Source organism: Staurois parvus, unplaced genomic scaffold (genome assembly GCF_062004578.1).
Source record: "Staurois parvus isolate SC_StPar_1 unplaced genomic scaffold, SC_StPar_1.0 ptg000270l, whole genome shotgun sequence".
Classification (NCBI taxonomy): Eukaryota; Metazoa; Chordata; class Amphibia; order Anura; family Ranidae; genus Staurois; species Staurois parvus.
Window position 1 is genome coordinate 2,459,703 of NW_028318066.1, and position 13,820 is coordinate 2,473,522.

Here is a 13,820-nt window from a genome sequence, read left to right on the forward strand (position 1 = left end):
GTATAATATGAATCTGTGTGTGTATAAGCAGGCTCCCTTTGCTTTGCTTCCAAACAAAAGTGTGTTTAAAAAGTCTTTGTTCTCCTCTTAAAAGAGCAATCCAGCCCCCATCATCTCCTAAAAATGGGCTGATCTTCTCTTGTGTTCCTTGTAGTCCCACCAAGATAATTGGAAACAGATGTATATATAACAAACCTCCAGTCTACTTCTCTCAGAGTCTGAGTGTAACTTTATCTCTTACATAAATGGGGGAGGAATAGTTACTAACACATGTCGCTTGAATGTAGAGAAAAAAACAAGATATATGTTCATATGTATATTCACAGACTATGAAGTCTATTTACTTACTTTTCCCAATCTAGAACAAATAGAAATATAATAACTCAATTATTCTATTAAGATCCAACTCATTCATACATATGTTAGTACTGTTAATAAGAAGATATTGAATATTAGGTTAAGGAAAGCTTCTAACACTCACCAAGATCGAGGTGATCACACGCTTTCCCAATTTACAAATGACACTGTTTATATCCTGCGAAACTGAAGTGATGAAATGCTCGTAGCTATTCCGATTTCTTAGCCTATAGAGATGATTGGAACCATTCTGGTACTCAGCTCTAGGGTCAGTCAGTGGAACTGCTGGCTGCATTCTCAGATTCCCCTTTGGGACAGGAGAGCCCAAGAAAACTGTGGAAGGCAGCAGGAGGGGGGGAGATGTCCCATCTCGCTGCTCGTAAAAACAATTCAGCAGCTAATTGGCCACTAGGATTGCTTTTACATGAAAGCTGACCGCCAGCTGAAAAAAAACAATACCAGCATGATGGCTGTAGCTGCAGGCATAATTCCGGTATAACCACTCAAAGTCCAGCAATGTAACAGTACATTGCTAGTCCATGTTGGGCATATACAGGTGAAACTCAAAAAATGCAACTTAAAAGGTGAAACTAATATATGAGATAGACTCATTACATGCAAAGCAAGATAGTTCAAGCCGCGATTTGTCATAATTGTGATGATTATGGCTTACAGCTCATGAAAACCCCAAATCCACAATCTCAGAAAATTAGAATATTGTGAAAAGGTGCAATATTCTAGGCTCAAAGTGTCCCACTCTAATCAGCTACTTAAGCCATAACACCTGCAAAGGGTTCCTGAGCCTTTAAATGGTCTCTCAGTCTGGTTCAGTAGGAATCACAATCATGGGAAAGACTGCTGACCTGACAGTTGTGCAGAAAACCATCATTGACACCCTCCATAAGGAGGGAAAGCCTCAAAAGGTAATTGCAAAAGAAGTTGGATGTTCCCAAAGTGCTGTATCAAAGCACATTAATAGAAAGTTATGTGGAAGGGAAAAGCGTGGAAGAAAAAGGTGCACAAGCAGCAGGGATGACCACAGCCTGGAGAGGATTGTCAGGAAAAGGCCATTCAAAAGTGTTGGGGACTTTCACAAGGAGTGGACTGAGGCTGGAGTGAGTGCATTAAGAGCCACCACACACAGACGGATCCTGGGCATGGGCTTCAAATGTTGTATTCCTTCCACAGACAAGCTTTATGGGGATGCTGACTTCATTTTCCAGCAGGACTTGGCACCTGCCCACACTGCCAAAAGCATCAAAACCTGGTTCAATGACCGTGGGATTCCTGTGCATGATTGGCCAGCAAACTTGCCTGACCTGAACCCCATAGAGAATCTATGGGGCATTGCCAAGAGAAAGATGAGAGACATGAGACCGAACAATGCAGAAGAGCTGAAGGCCGCTATTGAAGCATCCTGGTCTTCCATAACACCTCAGCAGTGCCACAGGCTGATAGCTTCCATGCCACACCGCATTGAGGCAGTAATTGCTGCAAAAGGGGCCCAAACCAAGTACTGAGTACATATGCATGCTTATACTTTTCAGAGGTCTGATATTGTTCTGTTTGCAATCCTTATTTTATTGATTGCATGTAATATTCTAATTTTCTGAGATTGTGGATTTGGGGTTTTCATGAGCTGTAAGCCATAATCATCACAATTATGACAAATCACGGCTTGAACTATCTTGCTTTGCATGTAATGAGTCTATCTCATATATTAGTTTCACCTTTTAAGTTGCATTACTGAAATAAATGAACTTTTGCACGATATTCAAATTTTTCGAGTTTCACCTGTATGTAACAGCAGAGAACACGGGCATATGATGAATTGGCTCTGTGGATCAATATGACCACCATTCATTCTGTTTTGTAATGCCCATGTTGAGGATTAGGCCCAAAAGAGTTTTAAATTCAGAAACCGTGATAGGTTTCCATGCAAATTGTCTGGCAAGAGCTGAATTTGTTGGGAGGTGATGTTTTGTTGTGCGAATAAATTGCCTTGGCCCACAATCAATTGATACAAATCTTCCATGAAAAACAGCAGAGGGGGCTAAATGCTAGTGCTGGCAGTGAACAGGGCCGATCCTGTTAATTCTGCGTTTTTGGGGACACTATACAAAGGAGGCACTAGTATAGTTCTGTACGTGATCAATATCTTGTGGGGTGATCAAAGGGTTAATAGGAGCGATCAAAGGGTTAAATGTACTAATCTAACGTGTGTGTAAAATGTAGTGCTTTTAGTTGGTGCCGTGTTCTCTCTTCTCTCTCTGGACTGGTGGGGGGGGGGGGTGCAGGTGCGTTCACACCCCAAAATAGGAAGTGACGCAAGATTACGTCGCTTTGCCAATAGCTGCTGCTCACCCGCAAAAATGCACGTAAGTGGTTGGCAAGTAGTTAAAAAAAATTCTTATTATTTTTTTAATACTTTTATCAGAATAGTACAATGTTACCATAGTTACCGGGCACGTGGCGCCCCACTGTGTTAGTGCAGCCAGAGCGACATACAGGTACGTCGCTTTGCCTGTAGCTGCCGCCCGTCCGCAGTACATTGCGGGTGGGAAGTGGTTAAAGTGGTTCTAAAGGAAGGGTTTTTTTTACCGTAATGCAAGGGGCAGCAGGTATACCATTTAAACTAGATAAATAATGACACATCAAACCAGGCTGGATAAAATAGGACACAGCCATTTTATTCTTGATTTCAATTAAATATATAACAATTAAACTCTTCATAAATTTATTTAAATAACCAAAGCCTCAAATGGCTCAGCCACTACGGCTCAAGCCAAAGTAATTTAATAACTTAAAAATATCCATCATATTAATTCACATATAAAACATAACTTAAAGTTATCCACCAGTACAACAAAACCCAACCACTACAGTTCGGGTTCAATAAACAAAACTGTCTCCCTTTAATCCTTAAAGGTGACACTACCACATAATAAATGGCCACGACATCCCGGGCAGGTGGGAGGGAGCACCACAGACTATGCCTTCTGAGGTGCCTGAACTGAGGGATAACGGACCTCCTTTATATAGCCCTATTTCCCGCTCACAGCAACTCTTAAAGTCAAAAGTTTACCTGTTACTAAGGTCAGTGTCAGGGATCTCAGGCTGGATCGCGGTGCGCGAGTCTGCACATGCGCAGTATGCCTAGGAGCACCAGCGTGCGGGCACTAGGACCTGGGCGCCTGCGATGGCAACGGCGCTCACGCAGGCACACTCGCGATCGCGAGGAGGAATTCGAGGTAGAAGCTATTATTGACTGTAGGAGGAGGGGTGGGCAAGCACAGTATCTCATCAAGTGGAAGGGCTATAGGCCAGAAGAGAACTCATGGGAACCTGCTCAAAATGTCCATGCTCCTCGATTGATTCGGGAATTTCTTCTCAACTAGCCTCAAAGGAGGAACTGGTTGGGCATCCGGAGGCTGCCCGTAGGTGGGAGGGCAATGTCAGGGATCTCGGGCTGGATCGCGGCGCGCGAGTCTGCGCATGCGCAGTATGCCTAGGCGCACCAGCATGCGGGCACTAGGACCTGGGCACTCGCGATCGCAGACGCGTGTCTGGCACCAATAGGAGCGTAGGGTGCCCTATTTAAACAGGCTCTGACAGTGCTTAGTTGCCGTATGGTCTTGTTCTGTATCCTGTGTCCTGAGAGATTGCTTTTCTGCCTACCCTGCCTGACCCTGATTCGTTGACTTCTCCTGCTCTGACCCCTGGCTTGCCTCACCTTTCTACTGCCTAATCCTGTGCCTCTAGATCTCCTGTTGCCGAACCTGGACCGTGACCTGTTTATTCTTCTGCCTGTCATTTGTACCGACCTGCTCCACTGTTACCGACCTGGTCTGTCTGACCTCGCTTATTCTGCCTCCTCACATCAGACTCGCACCTGCTACGTACCACCGACAAGTGTCTCTACCACGGCTGGTTGCACCCGTTCACCTTACATAGTTAGGGAGGCTTGAAACGGCATTACCACAGTCCCATGAGGAAAGGGGGGCCTAGAAACCTTTCCCTCCCCCCCTTTTCTTCATTCTGTACATTAAGGTAAAAAACTTCCTGAGTGCAGCTCCCTCTCAGCCCTTATACTTACCTGAACCCCATCTTGATCCAGAGACGTGAACAAGAGCTGTTGCTTTATGCCAACATATAAAAACTTTACAATGAGCCACTCACATTTTTTTGGTGCTCAGTCCAAGACACAGCAAGCGTGGTGACGTCACCAAGCCCCTCCCCTGCATGTTGCGCCACAGGGTCACGTGGCTTGTGGTTTGATTTTCCCCTGAGGAAGGCATGTGACCCTGTGGCACAACATGTAGGGGAGGGGCTTGGTGACATCTCAAAGCTTGCGTTGTCTGGCAGATTGGTAACACGAATACACGGATAGAAACACACAGTGCATACTGTTAATTGTTTGCTGGTTATATTTGGTGTGATTGAGCAAATCGGAAATATGTGGCTCATTGTAAGTTTTTATACTGTATTTGGGAATAAGGTGTTTTTAAGGATAAAGCACAATTCTTTGCCTATTTACTTTTTATGCTAAGCGGTGGAGTTAAGAGGAGGAGGATCTGTATGGAGGATGCGATTTACCAAGGAAGAGAATCTCAACCCAGGAGAAATCAGTACAGAGTCCAATTAAAGGGACACAAGCACTATTTGACCAAACATTACATGTGAACTTAAAGCTCCAGATGTGGAGCTGTGTTGGTGGAGGTGCACAAATAGAGAGAAGATTTTTAGTATTATTATTATTATACAGGATTTATATAGCGCCAACGGTTTCCTCAGCGCTTTACATTATAGTAGGAGACAATACAGTAACAATACAGCTCAATACAAGAGGGATAGGAGGGCCCTGCTCCTTGGAGCTTACAATCTAGGAGGGAGGGGTGAATGATACAATAGGTAAAAACTGTGGGGGATGGAGTGGTTGGAAGAGTAGAGGATTCCAGTATTAGCAGAGGGCGGGATAGGCTTCCCTGAAGAGATAGGTTTTCAGTGGTCGCCTATATTTCAATATTCATTTGTTGATGGTTAATCACATATTTGAAAGGCTTGGACAAGTCTGCAGGTGGCAGTATATTTGTCTCTCTCTATTGTTCTATGCCAGTGGTCTCCAATCTGCGGCCTTGGGGCCAAATGTTGCCCTTTGCTTGCCTTTATCTGGCCCTTGGAGCCCTATTCCTCCCACTGATATGACAAACTATTCTGCCAACTGATACCAACAATTATTATTATTATTATACAGTATTTATAAAGCGCCAATAGTTCGCTCAGCGCTGTACATTACCAAGGGGGACAGTGCATGTGACAGAACAATACCAATACAATGCAAAACATGAGGGGATTGAGGGCCCTGCTCTTTGGAGCTTACAATCTAGGAGACAATGGGAAACCATTTCTCCCACTGACACCAATTATGGGGCAGTGTTCCTCCCAATGATGCCAATAATGGGGCACTCCCCCTAGTACCTAATGTGGCAATGTTTACCCCCCACTGACGCCAGGAAAATTTCCACTCCTGCTGGCTACAGTCCAACCCCCCTAATGTTTGAGGGACAATAAACTGGCCCTTTGTTTATAAAGTTTGGAGACCCTTGTTCTATGCAAACAGTGGAATCTGTTTGCCATCAGCTAAGAATGATATTAAGATAACTCTAGGCTTGCAGTGAAATCTATATGCAAGTTGATTTATACCAATGCTCTCAATCTAATTGCTAGCCAACGCTTATCAGAAAATGCACCCCCATTCTTTGCCTGATATAACAAGAGCTGGTCCTGCTTGATCTCCAGATAAATCAAATTCCAACTTTAGTCTGCACTCTTATATCTGTTGTTAGAAAGCTTGCTGCTAGGTGATCCCAATTATATATGTGTGCATACTGAATTTATATTGGTTGGAATACATTATAGCAACCTTTTTAAACATTTGCACCTGTGGCGGATGTTGAACTATACATAGTCATTGGGGTTATATGTTTTAGATGTTTTTAATTAGTGTGTTGTGCTTTTTGTGCACATTGTATATATTATATCTGACACAATGTTTCAGTATGTCTAATTAAAATTATATTTTGTGATCTCGGGCCCCATTCACACCTGAGCGTTTTGTAGCGCAAAGCTCCAAAACAGGGAGAAAAAATCAATATTACTCTATGGAGATGGTTCACATCTCCACTCCTGAAGCAGAATGCTTGAAGCTCAAAAGATTGCTGCATTTTTGGCGCATTTTTATTCCCACAGAAATACATGGAAACGTGCAAATTATGTATTTTCACACACTTTCGCACAACCAAGAGCATTTTTCGGCATGGCAAAACATGGCAACAATTAAAGTCACAAATGAAATTTTTCTCTATTGGCTAATACAAAAACGCCAAAGCTCAAAAAGCCTGAAAACGCCTGAACAAATCGCCACAAACGCTTGCAAATGCATATAAAACACACAAAATGTGCAAAAAAATTCAGAAAAACGCTATGCTCAGATGTGAATGGAGCCTTAGTGCCATGTTTAGTAGTTTCTGCCTATATCTAATAGAGGGTTAGTTTAGGAATTGTGGAGCAGAGACTCATTATTGTTACAACAAAACCTGTTTAACCACACATTTATTTGATGGTGCACCCATTTTTCAGTGATATTTAAAGGAAAGTTGTTGTTCAGCTTTAGGATTTATAAAGTATGTGAGAGTGGCACAGGTTACATTTTTGATTTCAGAGTTTATAAAGGTTAAGATAGTCAGTTGTAACTGCCTGGATATCCACCTTACCTTGGCATCAATGGAAAGACAGCGTGGGACTTTTGGATCAGAGATACCACTTCTATGTTTACAATTTTTGCACAAGTGTACCACTTTTTGAAGCCTATTTTTAAAGAATAGAATGCAACCAAATCGAAAGGGCTTTTCACAAACGCTTCTTAATATAAAGTTGAAAAAGAGAAGTCAGCAAGCCTGCAGAGCCAGAAACTACTGACATTAAAACTGAAAGATAAAAGGGCATTTATTTTCTCCCCACTATCCACGCAGAGTGCCATTGCAAATGAACTCTGAGGAGATACGAAAGCATCACTGCATCCAAGGGCACAATCTATATACTGGAATAGTAGATTTAAATGGCTAAAGGATAAAACCCTATTCAATAGCTAATGATCTGGTACAAAAAAGTGTTTCTGTGTTCACAACTCTGCAGGAAGGTCTGGCCCAGGAGCCCTGCTGAGGGGCTTTGGTGAAATATCAGGGATCTAAACAGACCTCACCTTTGAGACAGAGAAAGAAGATTGAGGACACAGCCTTCAATCGCCATCTCTGCAGCCTCATCAACCAGGTGGAGAGGGGAACCCGGCAGCTCTGTGGAGGATAAGGAAGGGGGGTTGGGGGAGTACACATGAGGAGGAGTACACCGATCACAGCAGGAGGTGGATAGGAGAGGCAGCAAAGTGGCATTTAGAGGAATTGATCCCCTCCATTTTCCTCATGCAGCTGCTGAAAAGAGTAAAAATACTTATCAAACTGTACTGGAGCAGAAGTATATAGGAAACCCCTGGTGCCATTTTATCACTTTATTCTCCCAAAAGGTTTATTTTGACATATAAATTTGATTGAACATCTAATGTGAATTTCTGTGACCTCGGAAGCTGTGAAGAAAACATTTGTGCCCTGTCAGTATAAAATAAAAATCTTGGGAGGTTTGTAACTGGTTGGCATGTATAATGAAGGGCCAGTGCAGGCAATTCATGACCTGAAGAATCTTAAGGTGGAAAGGTGTGAATTTATCCCAGCCAGGGCTGGTGCTAGACTATTTTGCTTCCTAAGCAAGCCCAGCTACTTGCGCCCCCACCAAAAAAAACAATGTAAAAACAGTAGAAAAAATTAAATCAACAAAACCTGAAACTGCTACATTTCTTTTAATTTTCAAAAATAAGTGCCATAAGATAGCTCTGACAGATCCAAGGCTGAAATTCCCCAGGCAATGGGGGAGATAAAACGCAGGAACAGCAGGCAGCCCAGCCCACACACACACACACACACAGAACACTTGAACTTGACAGATCCAACACAACAGAACACAGCAACACTGACACAGATCAGCAGGCACTAGGCTGTGGGATCGTGCTGATGTCATCACTCACTGATACATTTCACATGTGATGGATGGCCAGCTGCCCAGCTGGTCATGTCACTTTCACACAGACAGGAGACATCAGAATCAGACATTACCTTCCTCCACAAGCGTAGCTCTGCCTCCGCTGATGAATGGGAAGAGAAGGGATGGAACACCACAGCAATCAGCAGCCACCAGCCAGTTTGCAGTAAAGGACTGAGTCTGAGAGGAACACTGGAAGGAGTGGCAGCTCAGCTGCTACACTGACCCCAGACACCTGGCATCTTCCTCTGTCTTTCTTTCCTCCCCCTCTGCCACCCCTCCCCTCAGCAGAAGGATCATTCTTGACGTGACGGCATCCCACACAGAGAGAGTGCCAACCTGTGCAGCACCCAGGCACCCCTAGGTGGCAGTGTGCCCTAGGTGGCTGCCTAGTTTGCCTAGTGGAAGCACCAGCCCTCATCCCAGCACAATTTATTGGTATGTCACAAAGACCACAAATACAATTTTCTTGGTAGGCAAAATATTTATTAAAAAAAAAAAAAAGAAGAAAAACAGAACTGATATAAATTGATAAAAAAAAGGTCAATGTGGCAAACTGGCAGACAGTTATAGCACAGAGGTTTGCTTGATATTCCTAACAGTGTTAAACTCTGCAGGCAGATATCAGTTCTGTGAAAAGAAAAAAAAGTGATGAAATTCTAGTAATCTATCGACAATAGAATACGAGCATGTATTGAATATGAAAGGCAGAACTCAGATTGTTAGTTTTAATCTAATTTCCTGTGTTGACATATAATGATCAGCGTTTTTGTAGTCTGCTGGTAAATTGGTGAAATCATATATATTCTGTTTAGTTGAGTTCTCATATATCTGCCAATTCATAGTATGCATGTGTTGGAGGAGTGGATTCCATGTGTAAAATCTGATACTTGCCCCTGTTACTAGCCTGTCTGCAATCTTGGAAGCCTCCATTCCATCTGGAAGCACCCAAACATTTTGTCTTTTTGAAGCACCTATGCCCCACGTGGATCAGATTGTTATGGCTTCCCTTTTCATGTTTGGGGGTTCCTCCTCCCTATTTTTGCCGGATGCTATGTATAGTACATAAACCCTCTCAAGACATGTATACTATTTTTGTTTCTAATTGTACTGGATACACACTGTGATCTCCCATCTCCTGATGAAGCTGTTTAGTGAAACATGTCATGACTAGGAGGTCATCCTCATGAAGATACCAGCATTTGATGATATATATATATAATGATATATATATATTTAATACAAGATCATTACTGGTTCTTGAGGTCACCTCCATTTTGGCTGTTAATTATTCATATACAGTAATGGCCAAAAATATTGGCACCCCTGCATTTCTGTCAAATAATGCACCACTTCACCCTGAAAATTGTTGCAATTACAAATGTTTAGGCATTATTTCTTTTGTTTGTATTGGTATGAAACAAAAAAGTGGAGAAACAAAAAGCCAAATCTGACACATTCCATGCAAAACTCCAAAACTGGACTGGACAAAATTATTGGCATCCTCAATTTAATATTTGGTAAACAAAAAAATAACTGAAATCAATTGGACCACTCTTCTTACGCCAACTGCTCCAGGTCTTTCAGATTTGAAGAGTTCCTTTTCCCAACTGCTGTTTTGAGATCTCTCCACAGGTGCTCTATGGGATTTAGATCTGGACTCATTGCCAGCCAGTTCAGTACTCTCAAGCGCTTTGTCTTAAACCATTTCTGAGTGCTTTTCAACGTGTACTTTGGGTCATTTTCCTACTATAAGACCCATGACCTCTGATGGGAACCCACCTTTCTGACACTGGGCCCTAAATTGCACCCCAGAATTCTTTGGTAGTCTTTAGATATCATAATGCCATGCACACGGTCAAGGCATCTAGTGCCTGAAGCAGCAAAGCAACCCCAAAACATCAGTGAACCTGCACCATGTTTGACTGTAGGGACTGTATTCTTTTCTTTAAAGGCCTCATTGCTTTTTCTGAAAACAGTAGAATGATTGGCTTTACCAAAAAGCTGCAATTTTGTTTCATCTGCCCACAGCACATTCTCCCAAAAGGATTTTGGCTTCCTCAGGTAAATTTTGGCAAATTTCAATCTGGCTTTTTTATGTTTCTGTGTCAGCAGTGCGGTCCTCCAGGGTCTCCTATCATAGTGTTCCTTTTCATTCAGATGGCGACATATAGTGTGAGCTGACACAGTTGAACCCTTTGCCTGAAGGTCAGCTTGAATTTGTCTGGAACTTGATTGAAGTTATTTATTCACCATTCGAACAATCCTTTGTTGCAATCTTTGATCACGTATTTTTTCTTTCATTCACATCCAGGGAGATTAGCTACACTTCTGAGTCTAACGATTGACGTCACTTCTGGTTCCGGCTATTGGACTGCACACAGTGCTCTACAGTGCGGAGCAGCGGTGACACATTATGACTGAGTGTATTAGTGTCGAGATATTGGGCACTGGATTATGTAAGTGCATACTTGTTTTTACTTTGCTTTATTATAATAAAACTACTACACTATGAGATTTATCTCCTTTGGTATATGATGATTCGCTTCTGAGGGATGTCATATTGGGATGATATCTGGAAATACAGAGGAGAAACCTACAGGGAAATAAAGCCCTGGACAAACAAGCGCATATGACCTTCTTTTAATTAAGGGGTGCATTATTAGAGGCACAAGGTGGTCGAGCACATTGCATGAAAATTTTTTGATCATCAGGACGACTTGTTTGCACACTATATGGTGTGGGACTTTAACCTCTTGCCGACCGCGCATAGCCGAATGACGGCTTCACCGCGGCCGGCCAGTTCTGGGTGGACGTCATATGACGTCCTCCCAGAACGCGCTCTCCTGCGCGCCCCAGGGGGCGCGCACCCGGCGATCTCCGTGATCGCTGTGTCCTACGGACACAGCTGATCACGTGATGTGGTAAAAGGCCAATCACAGCGGCCTTTTACCACGTGATCAGCGGTGTCCAATGACACGCTGATCACAGGGAAATGCAAGTGCCGGTTCTCGGCTGCACTTTCCTCACGCTGTCAGATCGTGAGGAAAGTACTGCCGAGAACCGGCAGTTGTCAGAGCGGGGATCGGCACCGATCATCAGGGCACTGATGATAAGTGCCCTGATGATCGGTGCCCAGCAGTGACACCCGCAAGTTCCGCCCAGCAGTGCACCCACTAGCTCCGCCCACCCGAGCCCAGCAGTGCCCCCACCTGTGACCAGCAGTGCACCCACCTGTGCCACTCTGCAGTGCCACCTACCTGTGCCCAGAAGTGCCACCTACATGTGCCCAGCAGTGCCACCCACCTGTGCCCACCCACCTGTGCCCACCAGTGCCACCCACCTGTGCCCACCAGTGCCACCCACCTGTGCCCACCCACCAGTGCTGCCCACCAGTGCCACCCACCAGTGCAGCCCAGCAGTGCTGCCAGTCAGTGCGACCAGTCAGTGCCCAGGGGTTGTGCCAGTCAGTGCCGCCAGTCAGTGCCCAGCAGTGATGCCAGTCAGTGCCGTCTATCAGTACCCATAATCAGTGTCACCTATCAGTGCCGCCTATCAGTGCTGCATATCAGTGCCGCCTATCCGTGACCCCTAATTAGTGCTGTCTATCAGTGCCGCCTATCCGTGCCACCTCATTAGTACTGCCTATCAGTGCCCTTTAGTGCTGCCTATCAGTGCCCATCAGTGCCGCCTATCAGTGCCCATCAGTGCTGCCTCATCAACGCACATCAGTGAAGGAGAAAAAATACCTGTTTGAAAAATTTTATAAAAGAAACAAATAAACTTTTTTTTTTTTCAAATTTTTTGCACTTTTTTTATTTATAGCGCAAAAAGTAAAGCGCCCAGTGGCGATTAAATACCACCAAAAGAAAGCTCTATTTGTGAGAAAAAAATGATCAAAATTTCATATGGGTACAATGTTGCATGACCGCGCAATTGTCAATCAAAGTGCGGCAGCGCTGAAAGCTGAAAATTGGCCTGGTAAGGAAGGGGGTATAAGTGCCTGGTAGGCAAGTGGTTAATTTATTGATTATAACATTTGTTTGTGTTATTGATACATAGCACTTTTTGGTATATGTGTATGTATGCGCTGGACTTTTTTTGTATCTTATTGTAGATTAGCTACAGTGCCATGGGCTGTAAACTGACAATGTTGTGCACAGCACAGTGAACACAGGAACATTAAGATCTGTTAATTGATACAGGTGAGTTTAATTACAAATTACAGGAGCATCACAAACTTGGAATGCAGTTATTTCTTACAATTTTGAGAAGGTGCAAATCATTTTGTCTATTCCATTTTTGAAGTTTTGTGTGGAATGTGTCAGACTTGACTTTTTGTTTCTCTTCTTTTTTTGTATCATACCAAAATAAACAAAATAAATTAACACAAACATGCCTAAACATTTGTAATTGCAACATTTTTTGGGGAGAAGTGGAGCATTATCTGACAGAAATGCAAGAGTGCCAATATTTTTGGCCATGACTGTATATCCATATGTATTGTTCTATACTGCGACTGTTGGGTGTTTTTAACAAATTTTTTACAATAAAGACTTTGTTTTTATATACGGTAACTGTGTAATTGGTTTTCAGTCATTTATTTGAATTCAGTGGGAATCCACACCTTCAAAGTCCCCAAAAATTCTTCTGTTTGTTGTTTTCTTTGTGATTTTTATGGGATGTGGTGTGACGGTATGCTGAATTTGTAATTCCCCTGCACTTTTAATAAATAGCTTTTAATAAATTATTATCATGTATTAATACATATGTTCTTGGTGATGTATAAAATACTGTATCCAATATATGAGCGACTATATATGCATCGCACAAAGTACATATAACTTATGTTTAGTAATATATTGGTTTGTCAGGTATGAGTTGGTAAATAAAAGTATTTTTTTTAATACACCATGCACACTGGCTTAAAAATAGCTGCTTCTACAAGAGTTTTGCGTTTTGCCTGTAGAAGCAGCTCAGTGTTATCCTATGTGTTCATGCACATTAGGATGATTAGAAGCATATTTTAAGCTCAACATTTAGAGGCAGGAAAAAAAACCCTTCTGGTTTGCGTTTTGATTGGAAAAAAAAAACAGCTAAAATGTATGCTGTGAACATACTGCATATGTACCAACTTTTGTTATGACACCCAGTCATCACTAAACCTATATTGCATGCAGAAGAACCATTTTATGGCTGGGTTTTTAGAATGTGTTCAGTAACATATATCAAGGCTTAATACCTACTCGTTCCTTACATAACTCTCCCATCTTCTAGTTGGAAGATATTTTCTGTTCAGTCATGAGAACACTTCT

General features: G+C 42.8%; 1 protein-coding gene across 1 annotated transcript in view; it reads right to left on the minus strand.

The window, feature by feature from the left end:
- Positions 1–8,969: 8,969 nt before the first annotated feature.
- The window catches only part of LOC149459183 (uncharacterized), a 262,257-nt gene continuing 257,406 nt past the window's right edge, over positions 8,970–13,820 (minus strand). Inside the window, exon 31 of the mRNA XM_089681550.1 lies at positions 8,970–9,135. Within this exon, the coding sequence (XP_089537676.1) occupies positions 9,110–9,135 (26 nt within the window). The 3' untranslated portion in view covers positions 8,970–9,109. The remainder of the gene's footprint in view (positions 9,136–13,820) is intronic.